Source organism: Gracilinanus agilis, chromosome X (assembly GCF_016433145.1).
Source record: "Gracilinanus agilis isolate LMUSP501 chromosome X, AgileGrace, whole genome shotgun sequence".
NCBI lineage: Eukaryota > Metazoa > Chordata > Mammalia > Didelphimorphia > Didelphidae > Gracilinanus > Gracilinanus agilis.
This window is the reverse complement of record NC_058136.1, coordinates 43,029,983-43,053,218: the sequence shown is the minus strand read 5'-3', so window position 1 is coordinate 43,053,218 and position 23,236 is coordinate 43,029,983. Positions and strand designations below refer to the sequence as shown.

Sequence of the window (23,236 nt, the reverse complement as noted above, 5' to 3'; positions counted from 1 at the left end):
CAATGGGAGTGCTTCCCCCCTCCCCTGTCTGGGGTAAGGTGGGGAGCCAGGAGGCAAGGGGGGGTGGGGGTGGGGCATGCATTCACTCTGAGGGTGGTGTGGGGCTTGGCACTTTGTTTCTGGGGTTGGTGGGCACAGCACTCAGTCTAGGTAGTGGGATGTGGGCAGGGCCAGGCACTCCATCTCTAAAAGGTTTGCCACCACTGGCCTAGTTCAAACCCTACTCACCTCTTACCTATCCACTTGAAGTCTCTAACCCATCCCCCACACAACAACCAAAGTGATTTTCCTGGAGAGCAAGTCCTACCATGTGACTTCTCTACTCAATAAATTCCAAAGACTCCCTATTATCTCTAGACTAAAATTGTGTTGGGCTTTTTAAGCCCTTCATAATTTGGGACCAATCTGCTTTCCAGATTTATTTTATATTATCCTCCTTCCCACCATCTGCAATCCAACCACAGTGGTCGAATTGGCCCTAGTGGTAACTCTTACATAAATCATTCCATCCCTCATTTCCATTCCTTTGGCCTGGTTGTCCTCTAAATCTGGAAAGCACTCCCACTTCCCTTTCCTTCTCAAAATCCCCCTTTCCCTTCCAAACTCTCCTGAAGCCCATGAAACCTTCCCGAATCTCCCCAGCTGTACCCTTCCCCTCAAATTTACTTGGGGTTTATTTTGTATAGATTTTTAAAATAAACATGCTATTCTATAGAGCAAAAGCTTCTAAGGGCAGGGACTCTTTCATTTTTTTTCTTTGATTACCCAGTGTCTAATATAATTCCTGACTCTTATAGTAGTAGACACTTACTAAGTTGATTAATTTTTCCATTGTTTACTGAGGGAAAGTGTTTCTTATAAGAGACAGCCCCCAAGCCCAGAGATTCACTCAGAAAGTGAATGGATGGGTAGGGTCTAAGGGCCTACCTTTCAATATATGATCCTCTAAAGCTTAGCAAGTTCAAATTCCTGCCTAAGTAATCTGTTCTTCTCTAGCTTGAGCTCTAATCATGGTTAGTCAGTCCTCTTTATGGAAGATTTAGTCCTGCAGGCACTTAAACCCAAGAGATAACTGTAATTGAAGCAAGGAGTTGTGCTAAGTTACTGGTTTATCTCAGGGATGGAACAAGGCAACCGCCAACATACCCAACCATTTCCTATGAGAATATTTGGTGAGCCTCCCTATTTTCTATAATAGTTAATAAAGGGAACCTTGTGACAGCTTCAGTCTGTGCTGTTACTGTGGAGATACAGACAATGCCAGAGAGAATGACTAGAGCTATATTTGTGATGCCAAATGTTAGGTCACATTCATAAGCAGTACCTGCCACAGTCTGGGCTGAGCCCACTAAACACATTTTCCTATCTGACTAGGGAGCTGATTTCATGTACCTAGACTAATATGGAAGGTTTCACACACACACACACACACACACACACACACACACACACACACACACACACATCCCTCAGGCCCTGAGATTCAGCTCTGCATTTATTTTTATCTCCCACAGAAGGCTCATTGATTTTATAGCAAGGTGGCCTAAGCAGGTAAGTCTTGGAGCAGAGGGCCTTTTTTATGTGTTTTGGACCTCTTCAGCAGACTAGTGAAATCTCCAGGGCAGTGATGGTGAACCTTTTAGAGACCATGTGCCCTGCCCTGCCCCCTCACTGAGTGCTGGACATGCCCCACCCCACCCCTTACCCCAAACAGAGGAGGGAAAAAGCACTCCCATTGGGCTGCTGGGCAGAGGGGTGGGAGAGGGTGAAGGGAGTGGCCCAAGAGCTCCCCTCCCCTCCATCTCTGCTGCCTGGGAGTCACCCACCTTAGCCCCTGAGCACTCCCATTGTGCTCAGAGGGCCCAGGGATATAAAAAAATGTCATCAGGCACAGTGGAGAGGGGGAAGGGAGCAGCTCTGCACAAGTCCCTCTGCCTTTTTAGTAATGTTAGATGGTTCCTTTGCCACAAGCCTGTCTCTATTCTAGTCCATCTTCTATGTAGCTGTCAAAATGAGCCTCCTAAAATGTATTTCTGAGCATGTCACCCCCAGGCGCCCCCCCAATAAACACCAGCGCCTCCCCACCACTTGGGGAATCAAATACAAAATCATCTGCCTGATGTTCATGAACCCCTCCCCTCTCCAGTGTTCTTACACCTTACTTCCACCCCCCTTGGCCCCACAGACATACATGCACACATACTCTTCATCCCAGTGACACTGTTCTCTTTGCTGTTTCTGAAGCAAGACACTCCCATCTTTCCAATGGGGGCATTTTCCCTCCTTGTCCCCCATGCCTGGAATGTTTTCCCTCCCCATCCCAGTCCCCTGGCTTCTCTGGCTTCCTTCAGGTCCTAGCTGAATTCTCACCTTCTACCCGAAAAACTTCCTGATACTCCTCCTGCCTATCCTCTGTAGAGAATTTCCAGTTTCTCATGTGTGATTGGAGGAACAAAGGGTGAGGTCATGTGACGGTATGGAGTACCCCCACAAATTGAGTCCTACCCTCCCAGGACGGCGCCCCACCCCCATTCCACCTAGGATTAGCCCCGCCCCGTGACCCCAGTACTGCCCCACTGGTCCACTGTCCCCAGTACTCCGCCCACTCCCCACCCCCCAGCCCCCCAGACCCGTGCTTAAGATCTGGATCACTGGCCCTTCTGGAACCCCGGGGCAGCTGTGAGTGAACCACAACATTCCACACAGGATATGTTTTAGCTTTACTTCTCATCACATTTTTGACAGAGGAAACAACACATTTCCCGTGGGGTGGGTGTTGAGAAAAAGGCCCCCAAAGGAGAGCTCCTTACAGCAGTTAAAAAGCCCAGCGAGGTAACACCTAAGAGGCCGGTGGCCAAGGCTACTTTTGTGTTCAGATTGTCCAGGGAAGTGTTTGCCCCTCAAGGCTGCTGGGCATGCTCAAACCTGAGCCCTCAGAAGACCTCAGGAGTCATTTTCTAGTAGTTGTTCCTTTCTGTCGCTTCGCGGTAGTCACCGTATCCGTGTTGACTTTGTTTTCCTAAAGTTTCAGCAATCCTCTTCCCCGCATAAGTTCTCTCCGCGTGTCAGTCCTTTTTGTTGTCATCTGAGGTTGCTGCGCCCTGTAGCCTGTCAGCTCCCAGGAGGCCTCAGGGCTGGACTACGGCTCCTAGATTTCCTTGGCGAAATGGTGAGGCTCTTCCTCCAAGTAGTCGTGTTTGTAAAAGCAGTTGGAACCAAAGGGACAGTTGCCGCGGCCTCCATCAAAATAACGGCAGGGCTCGTTACTCATTGCCTCCTTGTACTTCTCAATGAGCTTCTGTTTTTCCTCCTGCTCCTCCACCCAGAACTCACTTGGGATGACAAAATTGGAGGTGACTTGGCATTCTGGGCAGGACTTGATTTTACTCTCAAATTGCTCGGTGCCTCTCCACTGGCGGATGCATTTGAGGCAGAAGGTGTGGCTGCAGTTGGACAGGATTCCAAAGCGGCCCTCGCTGGGATTGGCCTTCTTGTAAATCACCTCCCTGCAGATCCCGCACACCAGATGTTGGCTGCGCTGTACTGCAAATGCCAGCTCCACGTCATTCTCGTGGGCCTCAATGCAGGTTCTGATGTGTCTTAGTCTCTGCGTAGCGTCCTCAGTGTTTGAGACCTGCAGGCCGCACAAATCACACGAATCTTCATCGAGAAACATGGAGGGGCTCTCCTCATAAGGGCATTCTTCAACTTTAGACTTCTCTGGTTCCTTCGCCATTACACTCCCCCTGAAGTCTTCCTCTATTATATGGTCCTTTTGGGATCCTTCACTGCAGGGATGGGCAAAGCGTCCATAATAGGGCTGGCCCGGAACAAACTCGATAGCATAGACCCAATCGTCTGTACTTGCTCCTATAGCTTCAAATTTGTCATTCAGTGGTTTTACTGCACCAATATTAGAGTCAACGAGAGGATCGGTTAGGGGCGGGAAGCTCTGGGAAGGTGGAGGAGGTAATTTGGGATTTACCTGAGGCTCCTGATTTTCATTTCTGCCGCAGTCTTCATGAGTACCTTGATGATTACTGCACACCATGGACCCTGGATCCTTGGACAGCCCATGGGAGTATTGGCAGCTGTCCTCTTCTCTACAAAACCCGTTCATGAAGTACCGGCAGGTCGCTCCTTTGGTCCAGCTACCTTCTCTGCCACTGGGATCCCCTTCCCCTTCCTTTTCGTGGCACGGGGACTGGGTAGTCGCCTTGAGGATTGAGGTTTGGGAAGCCAAAGTTGCGTTCACCCCCGCCACCACCACGTCTGCTATTAATGGAGTCTTAAGGTAACACTTACTTTAAGTTTAAGCAGTTGGTACTAGAAGCCAGGAAAGGATGGTGGGGCAAAGGCGCATTTCTGTGTGGAGTTGAAAGGATTGTTATTTGGTCTTGGTAGGCATTGTAGGCTGACCGGCTTATATGTGATCTTCTCAACTCTGGCCCACCTATAGCGGCTGGAGGGTTTTGTTACCATAGAAACGATGACGTGTAAGAGTCATCCATTATGATGAAATTCTTGATTATCCCACTTACACCTCTTAGTCCTGATGTCAGGAAAGATTACTCATCCCTTATCAGACAACTGGGACCTTTGGGGTAAGGGGCGAAAAGTAAAAACAAGCTTTAGGACTCTTTGAAAATCAATTTAAAGGGTAAAAATAGAAGCCACAGAATACAAAGTGGAAATAGTTTTGGTTCGATTTCACTATAATTCGGTGAACTCCTTGGCTTATAAACAAAGCAAAACTAGACACAAAACCCATTAATAATTCACAGGGAAGATCCTGACACAAAGAAAATGGCCCTTTACAAAAACTATTAAAATTCTTAAAAATTTTCTTAAATCCATTCCCAATATTTCTCTCTTTCCCTGGCAAGGTTCCTGAAACAGTAGTTCTTTTGATGTGAATATAACCTGTCAGGAAATGACTGAATGGAATTTTGACAAGACATCTGTGTGTGTGTTCTAGAGAAGTGGGGTAGAGTGAGGAGAGATTTGGAAGGGGGTAGTATTTCGGAATGTTCTGCTCACAGTGCTCCAATCAGATAATGACTTTTCTTAAAAGCTCCAATTATATAGACTTTTTTTTAGAGTTTGTTTAGAGTTCATACTGATACAATTATAGACACAAAAACCGAAATTCAGTATTTAATTTATCAACAGCCACCTACTTGATTATTTAAGTAGAATTTAGAATATTTATTAATTTGAAATAGAACAGGATTTCCTTTCCTGAGGAAGTATTTACCTCAAAACAATTTTTTAAGTATAAGAAAAGAATAGATATTATGTGGGATGCCATACGTAAAGCTCATTTACCCACCGAGTAAATACAAGGAATAGAAAACATTTTAAATGTCAACCTAATTAGGTCACTTTATATTTTGGAACAGTGTTCTCAAATTCTATTTTAGGGATCTTAGTATTGGAGGTACTACATTACTAGGCCACATTTGGAGGATTTGCTAATGTGTGCACACCTCACAACTCTGAAAATCCCCGGTGAGGTTTGGGTTTGGGTTTTGGGTTTTGAGTTATTAAAACTCTTCCCTTCATTGTGGCACAGCAATCTAGGCCTCTCACTTTCTCTTTTTTGCCTAAATTAGATAGAGATAGGATTGGACTTAGATGAATACAATGATAACAATTAATTACATAAGGAATGCTTTTATTTTGTCCTAGTCAATGATCTTTACTAACCTTGCTTTGATGGGGTGTACACAATGATTTCAATTCAAGAAGAAATTATTAGAATTAATAGATTTAATGGATATGTTTGAAGAGCCTTTCCCGCTACGGTCCTTTTAGGATAGGCCAATGAACAAGCATATATAAAGCCCTTGCTTGATGTTTAGAAGGTAAACACAAGAAGGCAAACATAAGAAGGCAAGATTTCCTTCTTCAAATGAGGTTCCATCCTTTGGAAGAGGCAATGTGTGTATTTGGGCACACACACACACATTAACACACTTGCACAAACACAATCAACAACTGCTTTGGGGAGGGAAGGGCAATGGTGAGGCACTAACACTTGAGCACGAAAAATCTCATGGGAGCTAAGCTTTGGTAGAATCTAGGAAACTGAAGAGTTTACAGTTGAGGAGGGACAACCTGTGCCAAAGAAACAGGGACAGGAAATGGAATGTCACCATGGGAAAACCATTAAGAAAGCTGCACCACACATTGTCCAAAGGGCAGTCATGTCTAAGAAGTCTGGAAAGATAATTTGTATAATTCAGCAATTGTCAAATGGTTCTATCATCTCAGAGATATGGGGACTATGTGTGTTATTTATTCCTAACTATATCATCCTTTAAAAATTATTCACTTGGAGATTTTTATATTCCATGTACTTCCCAATCATGTGACTATAAAGATGTGTTTTGATGTAGAGCAGTGGTTCCCAAACTTTTTTGGCCTCCCGCCCCCTTTCCAGAAAAAAAACATTACTTAGCCCCCTGGAAATTATGAAACTATTTATTGAACTCAGAATAGAATGTAATACAAAAAGTGTGGCCATCACCGCTCTCCTGGATGGCTGCAGCACCCACCAGGGGGCGGTAGCTCCCACTTTGGGATTCACTGATGTAGAATATACTTTTCATAAGACTTCCTTTACCCTTCTTATACTTTTATAAGTATGTAGATGATTTTCATAAGGATTTTGTATAGATTAAGAAAGTAGATTGCTAGTTATTGACATCCTCCCAATTATCCTTTTTTATAGGAATGAAGTCCACGGGGTATTTTTTCCTCCCCAAGTCATTAATTATCTTCCCCTCTTTCAGATATCTTTAGAGTTGATTCCTCAATACCATTAACACCTAGTGACCCACCATGGTGGCATGTATAGCACATCTTAAATTTCGGAGGCTATCTTTAGGGGGTGGGGATTAGGTTTAAGCCACATGCTCAGGCCTTCCGGAGACAGATGCCTTGGCACTCATGCCTGGTCAGGAAATGATTGGCGAATCTTTGAAATGTTTGTATCTTCTCCCACCTTCTATCTGATAGCCTGTGTGGTTGAGTGGACAGAGAGTTAGACTTGAAATCAGGAAGATCAAGTTCAAAGAGTGCCTCTGACACTTGCTGTATGACCACAACAAGTCATTTAGCCTCTGTGAGCTAAAGGGGAATAATAATACCTATACTACTTCCCGCCCTGGGTAGTTGTAAGGCTCACATATATGTCTATATAGTGATAACTTCTGATATAGTGTTGTGTATATATACACATATATGTCGCTGTTAGTTATCACTTCATTGTAATTTCAAAGTATTAGAACTTAAGGAGTTACAGATAATTTCTCAGCCTTTGACTCTGGAGTAAGGAAATGCTTTCATATGCTAGTAGTTCTTATGGGTTGGAGGGAAAGAAAGAAATCAACAAGTGAATTGGGAATGTATTTATCTTTCCAATTTGGGAATTGGCTTGAGGAATTTTTTTCCTTTCCTGGCCTAATTCTCCACCCTCTGCTCCGCCACAATAGGATGGCGGATCGAAAGGATTAGAAAACGTGTAGCTGAATATGAGTTTATATAATTGTTTTCCATGCAGGAATTTAAAAGTATCTTCAAATCTTGCTTTCAAATGAGAGGAAACTTGGCAAAAGCTTTCAAAGTTTTTTGAGTCTCCATATGATTTGTTTGTGTTTTTATCTTCATTGACCTGATTTCATTCAATTCCACAAGTATTTATTAAGTGCTAATTTATTAATTATTATGTGCAAGGGGGCATCAGGTGGCTCAATGGATTGAGAGCCAGGCCTAGAGATGGGAGGTCCTAGGTTCAAATCTGGCCTCAGACACTTCCCAGCTGTGTGACCCTGGGCAAGTCACTTAACCCCCATTGCCTACCCTTACCACTCTTCTGCTTTGGAACCAGTACATAGTATTGATTCTAATGCAGAAGGTAAGGGTTTAATAAAATTATGTGCAAAGCACGAAGTACTGAGGATAGAACCCAATGAACAGCACAGTAAGCCTGATCTCAAAGAATTCCATTTAATATATTCAATATTACATTAAACATAACTTGGTTTATCACAAATTATAAAGCAATGGAAATAATCAGGCTTCAGCGTGATTCATATTGGGAAAGTTAATTATTTAGGGCATTAAAATTAGTTATAAATTACTTAATGGAATGACCAATCCAGGGGTTGGCAACCTTTTTGGCCGTGAGAGCCATAAACGCCCCCTTTTTTTAAAATGTCATTTCGTGAGAGCCGTGCAGTGCTCACAGTGCTGCTCCTGTAACAGCGCCTGAAAAAAAATGGACTTTATGGCTCCTCGAGAGCTATACGTTGCCAACCCCTGGACTAATCATTGAATGAAAAGAGGTGTCCTACCCGTGCAATTTGCTATATCTGTTTTGGAACTTGCTGCCGCCTTCTGTGGTGAGCCTTTGGATGCAGGACCTGCCAAATTTGGAGGACAAAGGCATAGAATAGATGTTCCTTGTGAATAATTTGAACAAATGTGCCCAAAATGACTTTCTGAGCTACTGTTCCTTTCTTTCTCCCACAAAACTTGGAATGGCAGAGTGGGAACAGAGCATGGATCCTTTTTCTTTTGCTGTTACCTTTTGTTTTATGATGGTTTTTCTCTCTAGTTCGGATAGGCGCTCCAGAATATTAGAATTTGAGTGGACCAGTAGGACCCTGGAAAAATATTTTTATTAATTTCTCATCTTCCCTTGGAAGTGCTGGCACTTCATGTTGGAACCTCCACTTCTGTCTCCAATATGATCTCTGCGTATTTATTTCTTCTTCCTTTCCTGAACTTTGGCACACTTTCATTAGTCGCGTGTGTATTTTTCTCTTCTGCCTGACTGTGATATGTTTGCTTTACAGTTAGAAGTTATTAAAGTTAAGTTCCTCACATAAAGTAGTCCTCTTATGGAGCTAATTTTCCTTTTCTTGTACAATGTTTTGCATATTTCTTTTTGAGCTAAAATAGCCTTCATGTGGTCAGTATATATTGTCATTCTGTATACTTAGTAAATTTATACTTTTGTTTTCAAAGAAGGACCCGGCAGGTAGAGTCTGCCAAGACACACAGTTGCCAAGGATAAAAGATCTCACGTTCATCAGATTCTTGGAATATGTGTGAAAGTAGTACATGCCCGGGCATTTCCATCAACGGATAATGTAAAAAGGAGACAATGATGAGATCGACAGTGTGAGTGGAGGGATTGTCCTCCACAAAGAATACCTCATCCTCTAAGGGTAGGAAACATGGAGAGAAAACTTTTAGAAAACACAGAAATACTAAGAACAGTTGCTATGTGGACTTGAATAAGAAATTCATTAGAGATGAATGTAGGAATTTTGTGAGACTGAGGACCGACTTGAATTTTAGGAAATGTGAAATAATGCTTTCAATCGAATTCAGTAAACAGGTATTGGGTGCAAATTGCTGTCCTAGGTCCTTGGGATACAAAAATGAAAGCATCCATAGTTTAGTGGCGCCGCCCCTGGATTCTTAACCTTAAGCCTTGGCTGTTTAGTGCATGCTGGGCCAAGAGATGATTCTCTAATGCTAAATTTTATCTCTATTGATTACCTCAAAGGATTGTTATGGAGCCTGAGGGTGATAATTTATGGAAAGTGTTTTGTGGAATTTGAGAAGAAGATAGCAACTATGACTATTATATTTTTGCTTGTGTTGTTTTTTCTTCTTTACTGAATAACTATTAACTATAATCGTTATTATGGGCATTGTATGTAGGCCTAAAGGACCCTCCATCTTGCTAGACTAATGAAACCAATGATCCTAAGTTGAAAGGTTAGGAAGGGTCACAAAGGTAAAGGGATACTATTATATTTTTGCTTGTGTTGTTTTTCTTCTTGACTGTTTCCTCTGACATCCTGCTGGAGATTCATCACTGGAGAGATAGGGACAATTCTGCCACCTCATGACAAACTGACTATAGTATCCCCTTTCTACACTGTCAAGCTAGAAGTATGTTCTCATAGGTACTTGCACTTATGCTAGTTTTCATTTTACCTGGGTCAGACTTCACCACTGAGGGCGAGGGCCTTGAACAGAATTGTATTTTTGCCCAACGGATCCTACAGTTGATTGTTTCTGATAAGCAGCCCCTGCCCCTTGAATCCTCTGTCCCTCTTCTCATTTCCAGCACTCTAAGACTGGACCCACAGCCTGGGCATTACGTGTGCGTATCACAATCATGTTTACTGAGAAGTAGCAAGCCTCAGAAAAGGATGGAATGTGATCTTGAACTGCTTAATGTCCTATATCTCTCCTGGCAGGACTATTCCACCTTTAAGTTGTCTTCTTACTCTGCTCCTAGAGTGCCTTTCTTCCCTTAGTGAGTTCTCCCTGGAACCTCTATTTGGGGGAAGGGCTGAGACAAACCATCATTGATTGGCTGCATCATACCACTATACCTCAGCTGCATCCTCGCGTTGCTCTTATGTGTCCCTTCTCACACTGGTGAGTTTTTCCTGAATCATCCATTTTGGGGAAGGGCTTAGTCTAGCCAGCTTCCCTCAGGTACCTCCTTATCCCCCACCCCTTACCTTTCAGCTCCTTTTTCATTCATTGTCTTCTTCCATTAGAATTCAAGTTCTTTGAAGGGAGGGAGGGTTATCAACATTTTTGCTTTGATTTGAGGCAGTCTATCAGTTAAATCCCTAGCTTCTTTATGGCTTCATCCTATTAACTAACTACATGATGAGAGTAAGTGGACAGAGGAGACACAGTTATTCAGCTGGCATCCTTGCTCGCTTTCTCAAACTAGAATTTGATGGTACTCTTTGAAATCTCTGCTTATTCTGAGGAAAATGGTACAGTAGGATTTGTTCTCCTAGATACTAGGGTTCTGAGACCAAGGTCCCTTACATAGGTGCAAGTTGGGGAGCCATTACCCCAGGCCAGTATTGCCTATGGAACATTAATATAACAGGCCTAGCAGCCCAGGGCATCCTTGCATTGGGAGAAGACCATTGGATCCTAGTTGAGGCACAGATTAGAATGATCCTACAAATTCAGGGGAAACTATATTGGAGTGGAGGGAGGGAGATCTCTAGAAATTCAACCCTGGATGAAGATGGAGCTTACCATAATTTCTGTTTTAACCTAGGTGGCTAATGAGGTATTAGTGAGGCTATCCAGAAAATCTTTGCCCTGATCCCATTTATGACAGTTTCTGTATGTCGTGCTCTTGACACATACGTATGTCCCAATTAGAAATGCAAATTCAAATACTAGGCAAGCAAAAATGAAATATTTTTCAAATACAATATATGTAGAAGAGTAACACCTATAGTTAAAACATGATGAGAGTCTTTTAAGGAAAGCTCAGGCCATGGTGTGAAGGTAATCAAATAACAGAAGGTAAAAAAAACCTGGTCATTTGATGCCCTTATTCCTCTCATAGCCTTAGCCTAGCCAAAGTGTGCCTAAGGAATAGAAAAAGTGGTTGCAGAAGAGAAGGGGACAACATCCCAGAAAATATAAACAGAGCTGGTAAGCCACTCAGAAGGATTTGAGTGTATTCTTCCAAGTGGAGATAAGGCTCAACTTATTTTCAAAGAGAACAGATCTCTTATAAAAGACCAGAAGAAATCAAGACCTCCTGGAAATAACTGTCTGGCATTCCTAATGGCGTCCAAACATGGACTACTAATTGAACTGTACCAGGACAATCAGGTCTACCTCCTGGTATTTGCCCATATTCCTGAAAGACCTGATTCTTTTCACTTTGCAGTTTTAAATCTGTGACCCTTTAACCCTAAATCAGATTGCAAGTGGTTGGCAAGACAGTGAGTACTGAGGAAGAAGGAGAGGAGACAAAAGGGACAAGGGCTAAATTGGCTAGTGAAAGAAGGCTTTTTTAGAATTGAAGAGACCTGAACACATTTGTAGAGAAATGGAAAGAGCAGCTGGTAAAGTCCTATAGGCGATGGAATTGAGGGTGCAGATGGAGATTTGCTTTAGTGAGGTGTAAGGATACCTACTTTTCTGTGATCAGAAGAAAGGACAAGAGAATGTGTAATGATGTTTAAAAGCTATGAGCAATGGACGGAGAGAAGTAGAGGAGCCTCCTACCACTTGGCTTCAATCTTCTTAGTGAAATTGGAGGCCAAAATCGTTTCCTTTAAGTGCAGGGGAGGCATGCTTATAGTGGAAAGCAGAGAAAAAAATTTGGAACAGATATTATGGGAAAGGAGAGAGAGCTGATAAAGATAAAACAAAAGGATTCTTAAGGCCCAGCTGAGGTTATATAACATTAAATTGTGGATTAAGTCAGCTCGATTTTGTACTTTTTCTTAAGCAATGTTTCACCAGGAGCAGGAGTGGAGAAAGTTCAGAAAGTAATTCACCATCCACAGCACTTCTGGCAGTTAGCTACCTGGGCAGGGATTGAGTCGAATGATGCGACATATTTTAGCGTTCACGCTAATTATTACCAAGAAACAAGCAAGAATTATAAAATTCTTGAATCAGTAACACCACGTTTTGAAATGCATGTCAAGTATGATTAGGATTAGGCAGAAAGGATAGAGACATTACCTACATTCCTTCTCAGGTGCCTCCTTTTTGGCACCAAGAAAATATTGACTTCTGTATATCGTTTCCAATTTTTAAAGTCTCTGTCTTTTCAAATATAGCATATAGCTAGCACTTGATAAAAAGTAAGATCCCTACTTATTCAGCAGCTGGACCTTCAGCAACCTCAACCACTTAGAACATTCTAAATCTGGGAATCTGTGGGAAAAGACCTCATAGGGTCTGAATTGAGTGAAATAGTCATCACAATTCTATGTGCTTTCCTATTTTGGAGAAGCCCTTGGGCCCTCTTATAAACTTGAAATAGCCACTTTGTTTTAGGCACAATTCAAACCAGCCTGGTTTTTGATGCACCTGGAAACAGGACTAGAGTAGAAAGACAAACAAACTAACACTTGTGATTTATGCTGGTTAATGCCTTGGCAACAAGGCAATATAGTAATAGTTGACATTTGGGAACTTTCTCCACTTCATTTCAGCAGTTACCCACCCTGTGATTCTTGCTTTTCCTTCCAAACCAGAGGACCTGCGATCATGACTTTGTGGGGCTTTTCATTTCCTAGCACCTTCTCCCTCATCTTCACCCCATCCATTTTATACTCCATCACCATGCCTGCACTCTTCTCCCCTCTCTTTTTCTGAGATCAGTAACCAAATCATCATGGTCATTGCCTCTAGAAAGGTTATATTAATGAACAGCTCTACATTTTTGTGACTTCCCAGACCATAAATCCCTTCCCTGGTTATAGTTCCCCTATATGTATAGTCTCGCTTTTTAGAATGCAAGCTCTTTGAGGACACAGGTTTTATATTTGTATCCTTAGCATTTGGCATGTAGCTAGCATGTAATAAATGCTTTTCATTCTTTTATTGACTCCTCATCTCATTTGATCCTCAAAACAACATGGTGAGGAAAGTACCATAAATATTATCTCCATTTTCTAGATCAATGAATCCATCCCTAGAGAGGTTAAGTGATGTGCTAATCAATGGCCACGTTATAAATGCCAGAGACAGAATTCTAAGTTGGGGTTCTCCTGATTCCATATTCACTGTATATTCCATTATATTCTGATCCATTTCCAGTGATTTTAAAACAGAAGAACCACTATAAAAATGTAGCAGTATGAAGCTAGCTATTATGGGGTATAACCCCTAATAGCCCCTCTGAACATCATTATATTATAATACTCTGTTATTTAAGTATATTTGTGATCTTACAAATAGTGGGTAATGCCTCCCACAGTGTAGACAACAGTGCACCTGCACTTTCTCATCCTGACTCTTGCCAGCTTTCTCCTATAAATCTCCCACTCCCTGTTCAGGAAGCCTTTCTATAGCTCTTTTTAACATTACAGTGTTAATATTAACATTGCAATGGGCTCTTTTTTAACGGTCTATTTGGTGTCCTTCATCCTCACATAATGGAACCAGAGAGCAAAGTACAGATCAACAGAGCCCAAAAAGAAACCACTCATTTGAGCTACCCAGGTTCTAGGTATATATTAGAGAAAAAAAAACATTATAAGTAGCATGGAAGAGACAGATGATGACTGTAACAAGGGACTGTAGTCAGAATTACCATCAAGAGAAAGTAAAAAGTGGAATACAATATATGAGAAAACAAAAGAAAATGGCTTTTACCCAAGAATATTCCCTCAAAGTTGAATATAATTCTACTGGAGAAAAAAAGAGATTAAAAAAACAGAACTGATAACTAACAAGCATTTCTTTTGAGAAAACCAAAGTTTTTGTCAATGTAGGTTACCACAAGAAACTTCCAGGTAAACAAGTTTAGCTTGAAGTAAGTTAGTAAGTGATAATGCAGTGCTTTAGATCTGAAAGGGGAGAAAAGATCTTTGTCATTCTGTTGAGAGCTTCCACTAGTCTAGGAGCCATTGAGACAACAAAGAGAAGCTCTGAACACGGATTTCTAAAAAGAAAACACTAGAGGTAGAGAAGGGAGCTTAGTACTTCTTATAATCAAGGTGCCACAAATGAATGTAGCATAGAAACAGGGGAAGATCTTATTAAATTCACCCTTTTCTGGGCCTAATAAAGGAAGGTTCAAGGAAGAAATAAGTTGTATTGAAATTGAATATGTTATAGTTCCCACACACATCCCACCAGTTCGTATAATAAGAATATAAGTAGCCAATGTAAAGTAACAATAAATAGAAACTAAGATTATAAAGGGGAACGTGGAAGCCACTTGCCAAAACTTCCTCCTGAATTAATTAAGGCCACATCCAGAGACTGTGTTAAATTAAAAGAAGCCAGCTATGTACCAGTAAATAGCCCTCAATCTGCAAGATATAGGTAAGCACCAGAAATAGGCAACAAAATCAGAGAAACGTTATGCTAAATCCCTAAGATGGCACTGATAACTTTTGAGATGATGTTGATATACTAATGAGTAAATGGTACACATGGTACCTATAAATGTACTAATTTACTAAATGGTAATTAAATGGTACAGAAAATACTTGGGCCATCTCCCACCACTAGAACCCTGTGAATGGGACCCCCAAACCCTGTCTCTCAAGAACTTTTCTGAGTGCTACATATAAATCCATACTTCTCCATTACTCCCAACTATTATTCTATGTGCCCCTTTCTGTCCCCCTTCTCTTCACATGTTCCCACTCCATTTCCTCCACTACCTGCCTCTCTACTCACTGTGCCTTATTCAAATAGAATTAATACATCATTCCCCTCTTGCTACTTTCCAACCAGTATCCAAAGAACTCTAAGAGGCTTGTTTGCCCCGACCCAATCTGAACCCCTTGGGGTCCTTTCCCTTAAGGCAGATAGATACCTGAGCTTGGACTGAAATTTGTCAGCAGTTACACTTACTAGAGGGGAAGTGCAGTGCTATGAACCCAGAGGTAGAAAGCAAAGGCTTGCAAAGGAACCCATGACCTCCAGATAGAGGCCTCTTCTAGTGGTTGGGTTTAATAGACTATAAGTAGAAGCCTGGATGCACAAAGGGAAAAGTGTGAAGGATGCTTGAACTAGAGCGTGGGCAAGGAAGGGAGCTCTGCTTCAAGCAATTACGAAACACTACTGTTTACATGTCCAATTACAAATAGGGAAAGACAGATTTGGATGGGAGTGAAGGGTGAAAGATGATCAGATTGGCTCAAACAGTATGAACAGCAGATACCTATGGGCCAGACAACCAAGACCTAGAAATAAATATATGCAGTGATCTCCTGTTCCAAAAGTCCAAGAACACAAACTAATGGGGAAAGGAATCTTTATTGGACAAGAACCGATGGGAAGACTGGGAAATAGTCTGTCAAATAATAGGTTTAGATCAGTGTCTTATACTTTATGCTGCAAATACCAAAAAGATAAACAGAGCAATTTTTAAGAAGTCATGCCATATACAAACAGAGGAGAATGGAGGCTTATATTTTTAATAAATTTGATGGGAAAACATTTGTGATCCAGACAAGATAAAAGATCTCAAAAAAGGCAAACTAGACATTCTTGATTTTCTAAAATTAAAAAGCTTTTGCATAAGAAGTCAACCTAGAATTAGAAGAAAAAATAAAGATTGGCCATAAAAACTCTTTATTAAATATCTGTGATAAAATTCTAGCATCTAAAATCCATAGGGAATCTGCACCAATGTATGAGGTTGGGTCATTCTCCAGAGAAGAAATAGGTAAAAGATATGAACATATAGTTTGTATTTCTGCTTTTGAAAGCTATCTGTAACCACCTGAAAAACATCTTTAATCAATAATCAGAGAAATACAAATTAAAAGAACCTTGAGGTGTAACTACATATATATCAAGCTAGTGACTGTGCTAAAAGACGAAAAGAAAAAACACAGGGGATGTGGGAAGAGCAGCATTCTATTTCATTGCTGCCACAGCTATGAATTACTTTGACTATTCTGCAAAAGTGTTTCAAATTATGCAATAAAAGTTACCAAATTGTTCATGCCGTTTGACCCAGGGTTTCTATTACTAGGACTATATACCAAGGAGGTTACTGACATCAAGCAATGTTCCATGTCTACGAAAAGATTCAGAGCAACAATGTTTGTGATGAGTAAAAAGCTGAAAACAAAATATGGGCCCAGTGAAGGAGAATGGCTGAAAAAAAATATGGCATGTGGATAATCTAATTTTGCTACTCCTTAAGGAATGACAAATATGAAAAACTGAAGCAGTGAGATATATGTATATTATCTATCTATCTATCTATCTACATATATATCTATATATCTATATCTATATCTATCTATCTATATATATATATATGTATATACCTGAAGCAATGCAGAGCAAAAAGAATTATATATAACAACTGCAACAATATAGACATAGACATTCATGCAAAGGGAACAAACTCTGGTCGAATACAAGGGTCACTGTTAGCACCATACCGTCAGTGTTAAAGGGAATGTCCCTCCTTTATGTTACTAACTGACAAACCGTTTCACTTTGTTAAGTTTGGATAGTGGGATGTTCTGTTTTGTCAAAACAAAATTTAGTAATAAATTAGAAAAAGAAACAAGGAGGTAGATAGTATTAGGTATTAGAAAGCTTTATATACAATGGCTGGAATAAGCTTTCTCACTTAAAGTGATAAACTTCTGTTATATTATAAATTCATTTGGGGGGCAGCTGGGTAGCTCAGTGGATGGAGAGTCAGGCCTAGAGACGGGAGGTCCTGGGTTCAAATCTGGCCTTAGACATTTCCCAGCTGTGTGACCCTGGGCAAGTCACTTGACCCCCATTGCCCACCCTTACCACTCTTCCACCTAGGAGCCAATACACAGAAGTTAAGGGTTTAAAAAAATAAAAAAATTCATTTGTAGGGAATACTGTGAATGCTAGATAAAGGAAATACTTATGGGCATGTGTAGCTTTTTTTTTTTGGAATGATGTGACCAATGGTAGTGTCCAGCTCTGTGCTTGCAGGGAAGGCATTTCCATGTTGTACACACATGATGTTCATCTTAATGTATAAACCCTCTATGATCAGTGACTTATTTCAGTGGAAGCAGGCAAAGAATTCTGGCTAGTGATTCAAGGACTTCAGTTTAAGGCATAAAGTCACTTGCCACGGGTACCTTGGATTCCCTTTGGAAAAAGACCCATGACTACAAATTAACTGTAACTGTAAATAAAAAAAAAGAAAAACTCCTCATAGCGATAAGACTGTGGAGACTTGGAAGTATACATCCTTGTTTCTGACAGCAGGGTTTAAAAACATGCTTTCAAATAGATTTATCTCAGTGGGTTTTGAGAGGGTTTACATTTAGGACTCCCCATGTCCGTTTATACAAATCACACCCTCCAGAGCTCACAAGATCTCTCAGTAGAGTCTGGATTTGGTTCCCCAAAGGCTTGAGTACTACACTATTGTAATAGATGGCTAAACTCAACAGTCTAGTGGATGTATTCACAAAACCCCAATTCATAAGGCATCTGTTCCCTCTGACAAACCATTTTATTAAGTGGTAAGAGGCATTCTTTCAAGTACATCTCAAGAGAAAGTCATTGCTTAGCAAGTGTCCTAAGCCCTTCTTTTACTTTTAAACCAAATATCTGTATCTGTTAATATTTAATACCTCAATGGGTCAAATCCTCCTCTTTCGCACTTAGAAGGCAGGGGTGGCCTTCTCTTTCCTGTGCTCTAGACTTGGTTGGGAAAGCATTCAGGCCATAATGCCTAAATGAGAACATGGTATCACGAGATGCCAAGAAAAGGCTGTGAATGTTCTACTTCAAAAGTTTTCCCAAGGCACTTGTCACATATGGTTTTCTATTGTAGCAATGTATGCGTATTTGCTCTCCCCTGTACATGTTAAGGTCTATTAGGATGGGGACGGTGTCTTCTTCAGCCCTCCAGGTTCTATACATAGCAATTTCTCAGTAGATCTGCTACATATACCAATGAAATATTTTCAGATGAATTTTTTTCTCTAGCTTCTCGGGGAAATATGCTTTCTTGAAGTTTGTATCTCTGTCATAGTATTAACGATCTCTATTTATTCAGCTTCTTTGACTGTGGGGAGGACACCTTTATGCATAAATGCAGCCTAAGTAGAGCACCAAATCAAAAAGCTTTTGAAAAAAATGACTAAGACTCAGCTAGTGGGGAAGCTCCAAACTTAGTCTCACCACTGTTTACTGTAGGAGTGATGAGATTTTTTAGGGCCTACAGTTATTCGTGACCATGTTGAGCACTAATGCAGCTTGCATAGGAAGTAAAAGCTCTCGTGATGTCAACTTTCATAGGTTAGTGGAAATTCACCATAATCAAAACAAGGCAGGGATGGGCAAAAAGGATGATTGAATTTCTGACGTTTCATCTACCAGTTTAGACTTCTCTCCTCCAAAAGTTACTTATGAGTGCCATTGCCTCAGCCCAACTGAGCAAATGAAATCTGGGATGGAGATGGTGTTTGGGGGTAGGGTGGTGGGTTGGAGTTGGGACCCCCATCTGCTCAAAGCTAGACATAGAAAACTGGCCTAGATTCGTGCTTGGAATGCTGATATCGCTTTACTAAATTAAAAAAAAAAGATTAAATTCATCAGGGGCAATTTCCGGGAAAATAAATTAACCTGAATAGTGTGAGTTATGTAAATTGCCTGGAGTATCAAGAGGTGTCTGTAGTCCATCAAGAGAGCAAAAGCCTATTGGAGAATCACAAAGGGAGTAACCACTTTTCTGTGGAGGGTCCTATGGTTTTGTTGCAGATGAAGTTAATGTTTCCAGCTTGTTTGGGGCAGCAGTTTGAGATAAACTGTATTGTTTGCATAGATTAATTAATTTGTCCCCAAAGCATGTTCTGAATGCTTTTTTGTTCCCATCAGGTTTTTTTAAACCAATGATGCCTGGTAATTTGAACAAATTAGATACAGACAATCTGACTTGGGGATTCAGCTGCACCACGGACTAATAAAACTAAGTTATTCATCTAAGCAGAATGAACCATAAAGTACAAAGCCCAGATTTTGTCTGTTGCTATCCATAACAATTACCTAGTCTTCTGCACAATTGGAGGCAGAAGCATAGGACTGAATAACAGGCACAAGGAAGAATGGGTAACAATCGCTGTGGCAGCAATGGACTCTTGTTATCAAGGCCATGAGCTCCAGAGCTTTGTGCTTCTCTCTGGGGAGCGGGGAGCTGCTATCTGTTTAATATTCAGAGGTGGGATTCAAGAAATACCTTTCGACCATCTTTGCCCCCAACCACTTAGTCACAGCTGGCTCTTTGAAAGCTGAAGTCAGGTACGTTTTCATATGAACACATTATGTTAAATATTTTACTTATCGTTTGTTTTTCCACCACGAATTCGACTCTAACCCGATCCCCATCTGCTCAGATGTTGTCACATTGCCCTGCAGAAACTTGCCCAGGATGGTCCAAATGGATTGACTGGAAAATCCTTAGTGAGGACAGGCATCAGGCTTAAACAGTAGTACGCAACCTACTATTTGGTCTTCAGCTGGATGCCCACAATAAAGGATGTGCCCTTGGTTGCCGGAATTTTACCCTGCCCAAACACAGGCGTAGTTATTGACGAGGCTGCCTTGGAGGGAAGATATCTTCTCCCACCACCACCATGAGAGAAAGTGTGACGTGCTGGACACTCTACCACAGTTGTATTCCAGTTCCCGCCCCTGACCTTAGCTGTAGAACCTTGAGCAGAAAGCTTAGCTCTTCTGAGCCTTGCTTTCCTCATCTTTAACATGGACATAATAATACTGTTAGCACCTTCCTCACAGAGAAGTTGTAAATACTACAAAGTGAATAAAGCACTGTGGAAATGTCAGCCTATGAGAGAAGACAGATCATTTTTCCTTATCTAAGGATTACAGTGTAGTTCTGAGCCAGTCCTAATGTAGAGCTGTGCAGATTATGGGGGAGTTAGTTACAACTATTCCAGAGCCAGCCTCGGCAAATTGTAGCACCAAACCTTTGCTTCCTTCATGGCCTTGGGAAATATTGCAGACTTTCTTGCAGTAGTGATAAGGAGGTTCCCACTTTTAGAGGGCCAAATAGCCTACGCTTCTATTACTGAGCAGACAGCTACTTCATTGAAACATATGGAGCCAACTTTGTTCCCCTCATCGTATATATTTTCATGTATTCAAATTAAGAGAATAATCTCTAATTCCGTGGTTTCTCTTGGTGTCACTGTTTGATCTGAAGGGAAGCTACTGAAGAGAACATCACAGTTTTAGAGCTGAAAGGATTCTCAGGGCTCATTTAGTTCATCCCCTCTTCTCATTTTATAGACAGGAAAATTGAGGCTCAGCCAGGCTGACCCAGCTGCCTAAGGTCATGCATCTGGTAAGTGGAAGAGTTGGTCGAAGCTCAGGTCCTCCAGCTCCAAATCCTATGTTCTCCCACTGTACCATGGTTGCCTCCATAATATTAAAAGGATAGTTAGTGAACATTTAGAAAAGGAAGTGGTGACTGCAAAGAGCCAGTAAGCCTCAACAAGAAGAGGGCATAGCCCTGGAATCTGAAGAGCAAACCTGAAATGGGTCATTTGTGCAAAGATCAAGGTAAAAAAATCGGCCTTGGATTTCAGTCAATAGTCAGTACCTTTCCTTGTTGTAACCTTCAGTAGCCTTCTTTGACAAGGTCACTAGACTGCTATCCATTACGATAGAGTTGCCTTCCACATAATTCTGTGGTCCACTGAGGCTTATGAAGCACACTCCTCACAAAAAACCCTCTGAAGTAGTAATACACATATTATTGGCCCTGATTTTTAGATGAGCTTCCTCTCACTGAAGTTCTTCAGTCCAATGGATTGACCACTTGTCATAAATGTGGTAGAGGTGATTTTTGACCAGGTAAAGGCTTGACTCAGCCTTTGAGGTCCCTTTGAACTCCAATGTTGTACATCATAAGATATTTGATCTAGATGTGGCCAGGATCTCAGAAATCATAGACAAAAAAGAAACTGAGAGTCATGTGGGAACATAAACAAAGTGTAGACTTGAGGAGATTGGCAAGAACTACTATGAGACCAAATGAGAAATAACTTGTTCACAAATGGCTAGAAGGTTAACCAATAATTTTGCTTTCAAAATTGCTTTCAAAAAATTGAAGTGTTCAGTGTGTGTGTCTGGGGGGAGGCATATATGTTAGAGGAATTCCTGGCTCAGTACTCAAGTACAGGATAGCAAGGTGGCCCAGTAGATAGAGTGCTGGGCCTGGAGTTAGAAAGACGCCTCTTCTGGAGTTCAAGTCAGACTTCAGACACTTATTAGGTGTGTGACCTCATCTGTGAAGGGGTTGATCATAATAGCCATTGTAGTTACTTTATAAGATGGTTGCGAAAATATATATGTGTGTAACATATATAATATATATTTATATATAAGATAATATATATTTATCATATATATCATATATATAAGATAATATATGTAAAATACTTTGCAAACCTTAAAGTATTTTGTTAGTTATGGTGATTTCCATTATTCTGAAAGAGTCCAAGAGTTGCAGTGCACTTGCATCATCATCCAGTTCACATCTCTCCATCTTTTCTGCCATGCCAGTATGACTTCTCCATCAGGACTTTGTTAAAATATAGGTAAGCCAAATCCACAGCTTTCCTCTAATCTTGTCATCATATCCTGTGTCATGGCGAAGCTGGCAAGCTCCTAACAAAGGCAGTTAGTTGCAAAAGAATAGCCTCATTTTAATAGGTGTACCGTCCTTCAAGGTGGCCACTCTTAACGGACATATCACATCACTAAACATGTAAAGAAGATCTAAGCCATGTTACTTCTTGGAGTCACACCTCCTCTCTATGCGGATAGGAACTGAACTGGGCCTGTGATTTAATTAGCCTAAGGAACTCTTAAGTGAGGAAATCCTGTACCAGTGCAGGTTGGCCCATCTTTGCATCTTATATAATCTCAGAGAGTTACCTGGATCACTGAGATATCTGAGTGACTTATCTAGGGCCACAAAGCCTCTTGGTGTCAGAGACAGAACTTTAACCCAGAGCTCTCTTCATCTTCTACCATCATCACCGTCATCACCAACAGCTCAGTGTTTTCAAGTGGCTTCAGACCAAGATAAAGGGCTAAGCTGTAGAAAGTCTTGAATCAGAGAAGGGCAAAAAGTAGAGCCTGCTGAATGGCCTGTATTGTGTAGGGGAAAGGGCACTTGACAAAGAAAAGCATAACTTGATGTCAATCCTGGTTCTTCTTTCTTGTTGTATGACCTTAGACAAAGTCACCTCCCTTGTTTGGGGTCCAGTGTAAAATCTTGGAAATTGTGAGTAAGTACAAGGTATCAGATGGCCTATAAGGTTCCTTCTATTTCTATGATTTGATAAGCCTAAAACATATTGTGATCATTCTCTCATCTTGCTTTCAAAAATGAAGTCACTGCAGAGAAAGATGTGTGGGTATTTGATGGCTGCCTTATTCGTATATGTTCCGTCCACCAACACGGAAGTATTAACCTCCCTTAGGTGTATTCACTTGCCATTTGTGAATACATACTAATATTCTATTTGATCAAAACATGTTCTTTTAGTGAAATTGTCCCAAGAAACATGACTTGCTAAATATTTCCAGAAATATTGCTATGTTTAGGAGATACTCTATATATACTTACCTATTATCTCTCTCTCTCTCTCTCTCTCTCTCTCTCTCTCTCTCTCTCTCTCTATATATATAT

The 23,236-nt window shown here is 41.1% G+C and overlaps 2 protein-coding genes across 2 annotated transcripts in view; both read right to left on the bottom strand.

Annotated features, from left to right (window-relative positions):
- KLHL4 (kelch like family member 4) overlaps positions 1-23,236 on the bottom strand; it is a 187,280-nt gene that overhangs the window by 130,351 nt on the left and 33,693 nt on the right. The window lies entirely within an intron of this gene.
- Positions 3,149-13,160, bottom strand: LOC123253438 (probable E3 ubiquitin-protein ligase makorin-1). Its single transcript, XM_044682632.1, has 4 exons — positions 13,040-13,160; positions 9,096-9,233; positions 8,361-8,429; positions 3,149-4,275 (listed from the first exon to the last, which is right to left on the bottom strand). Exons 1-4 carry the CDS (start codon positions 13,158-13,160, stop codon positions 3,149-3,151), a joined length of 1,455 nt encoding a protein of 484 aa, XP_044538567.1.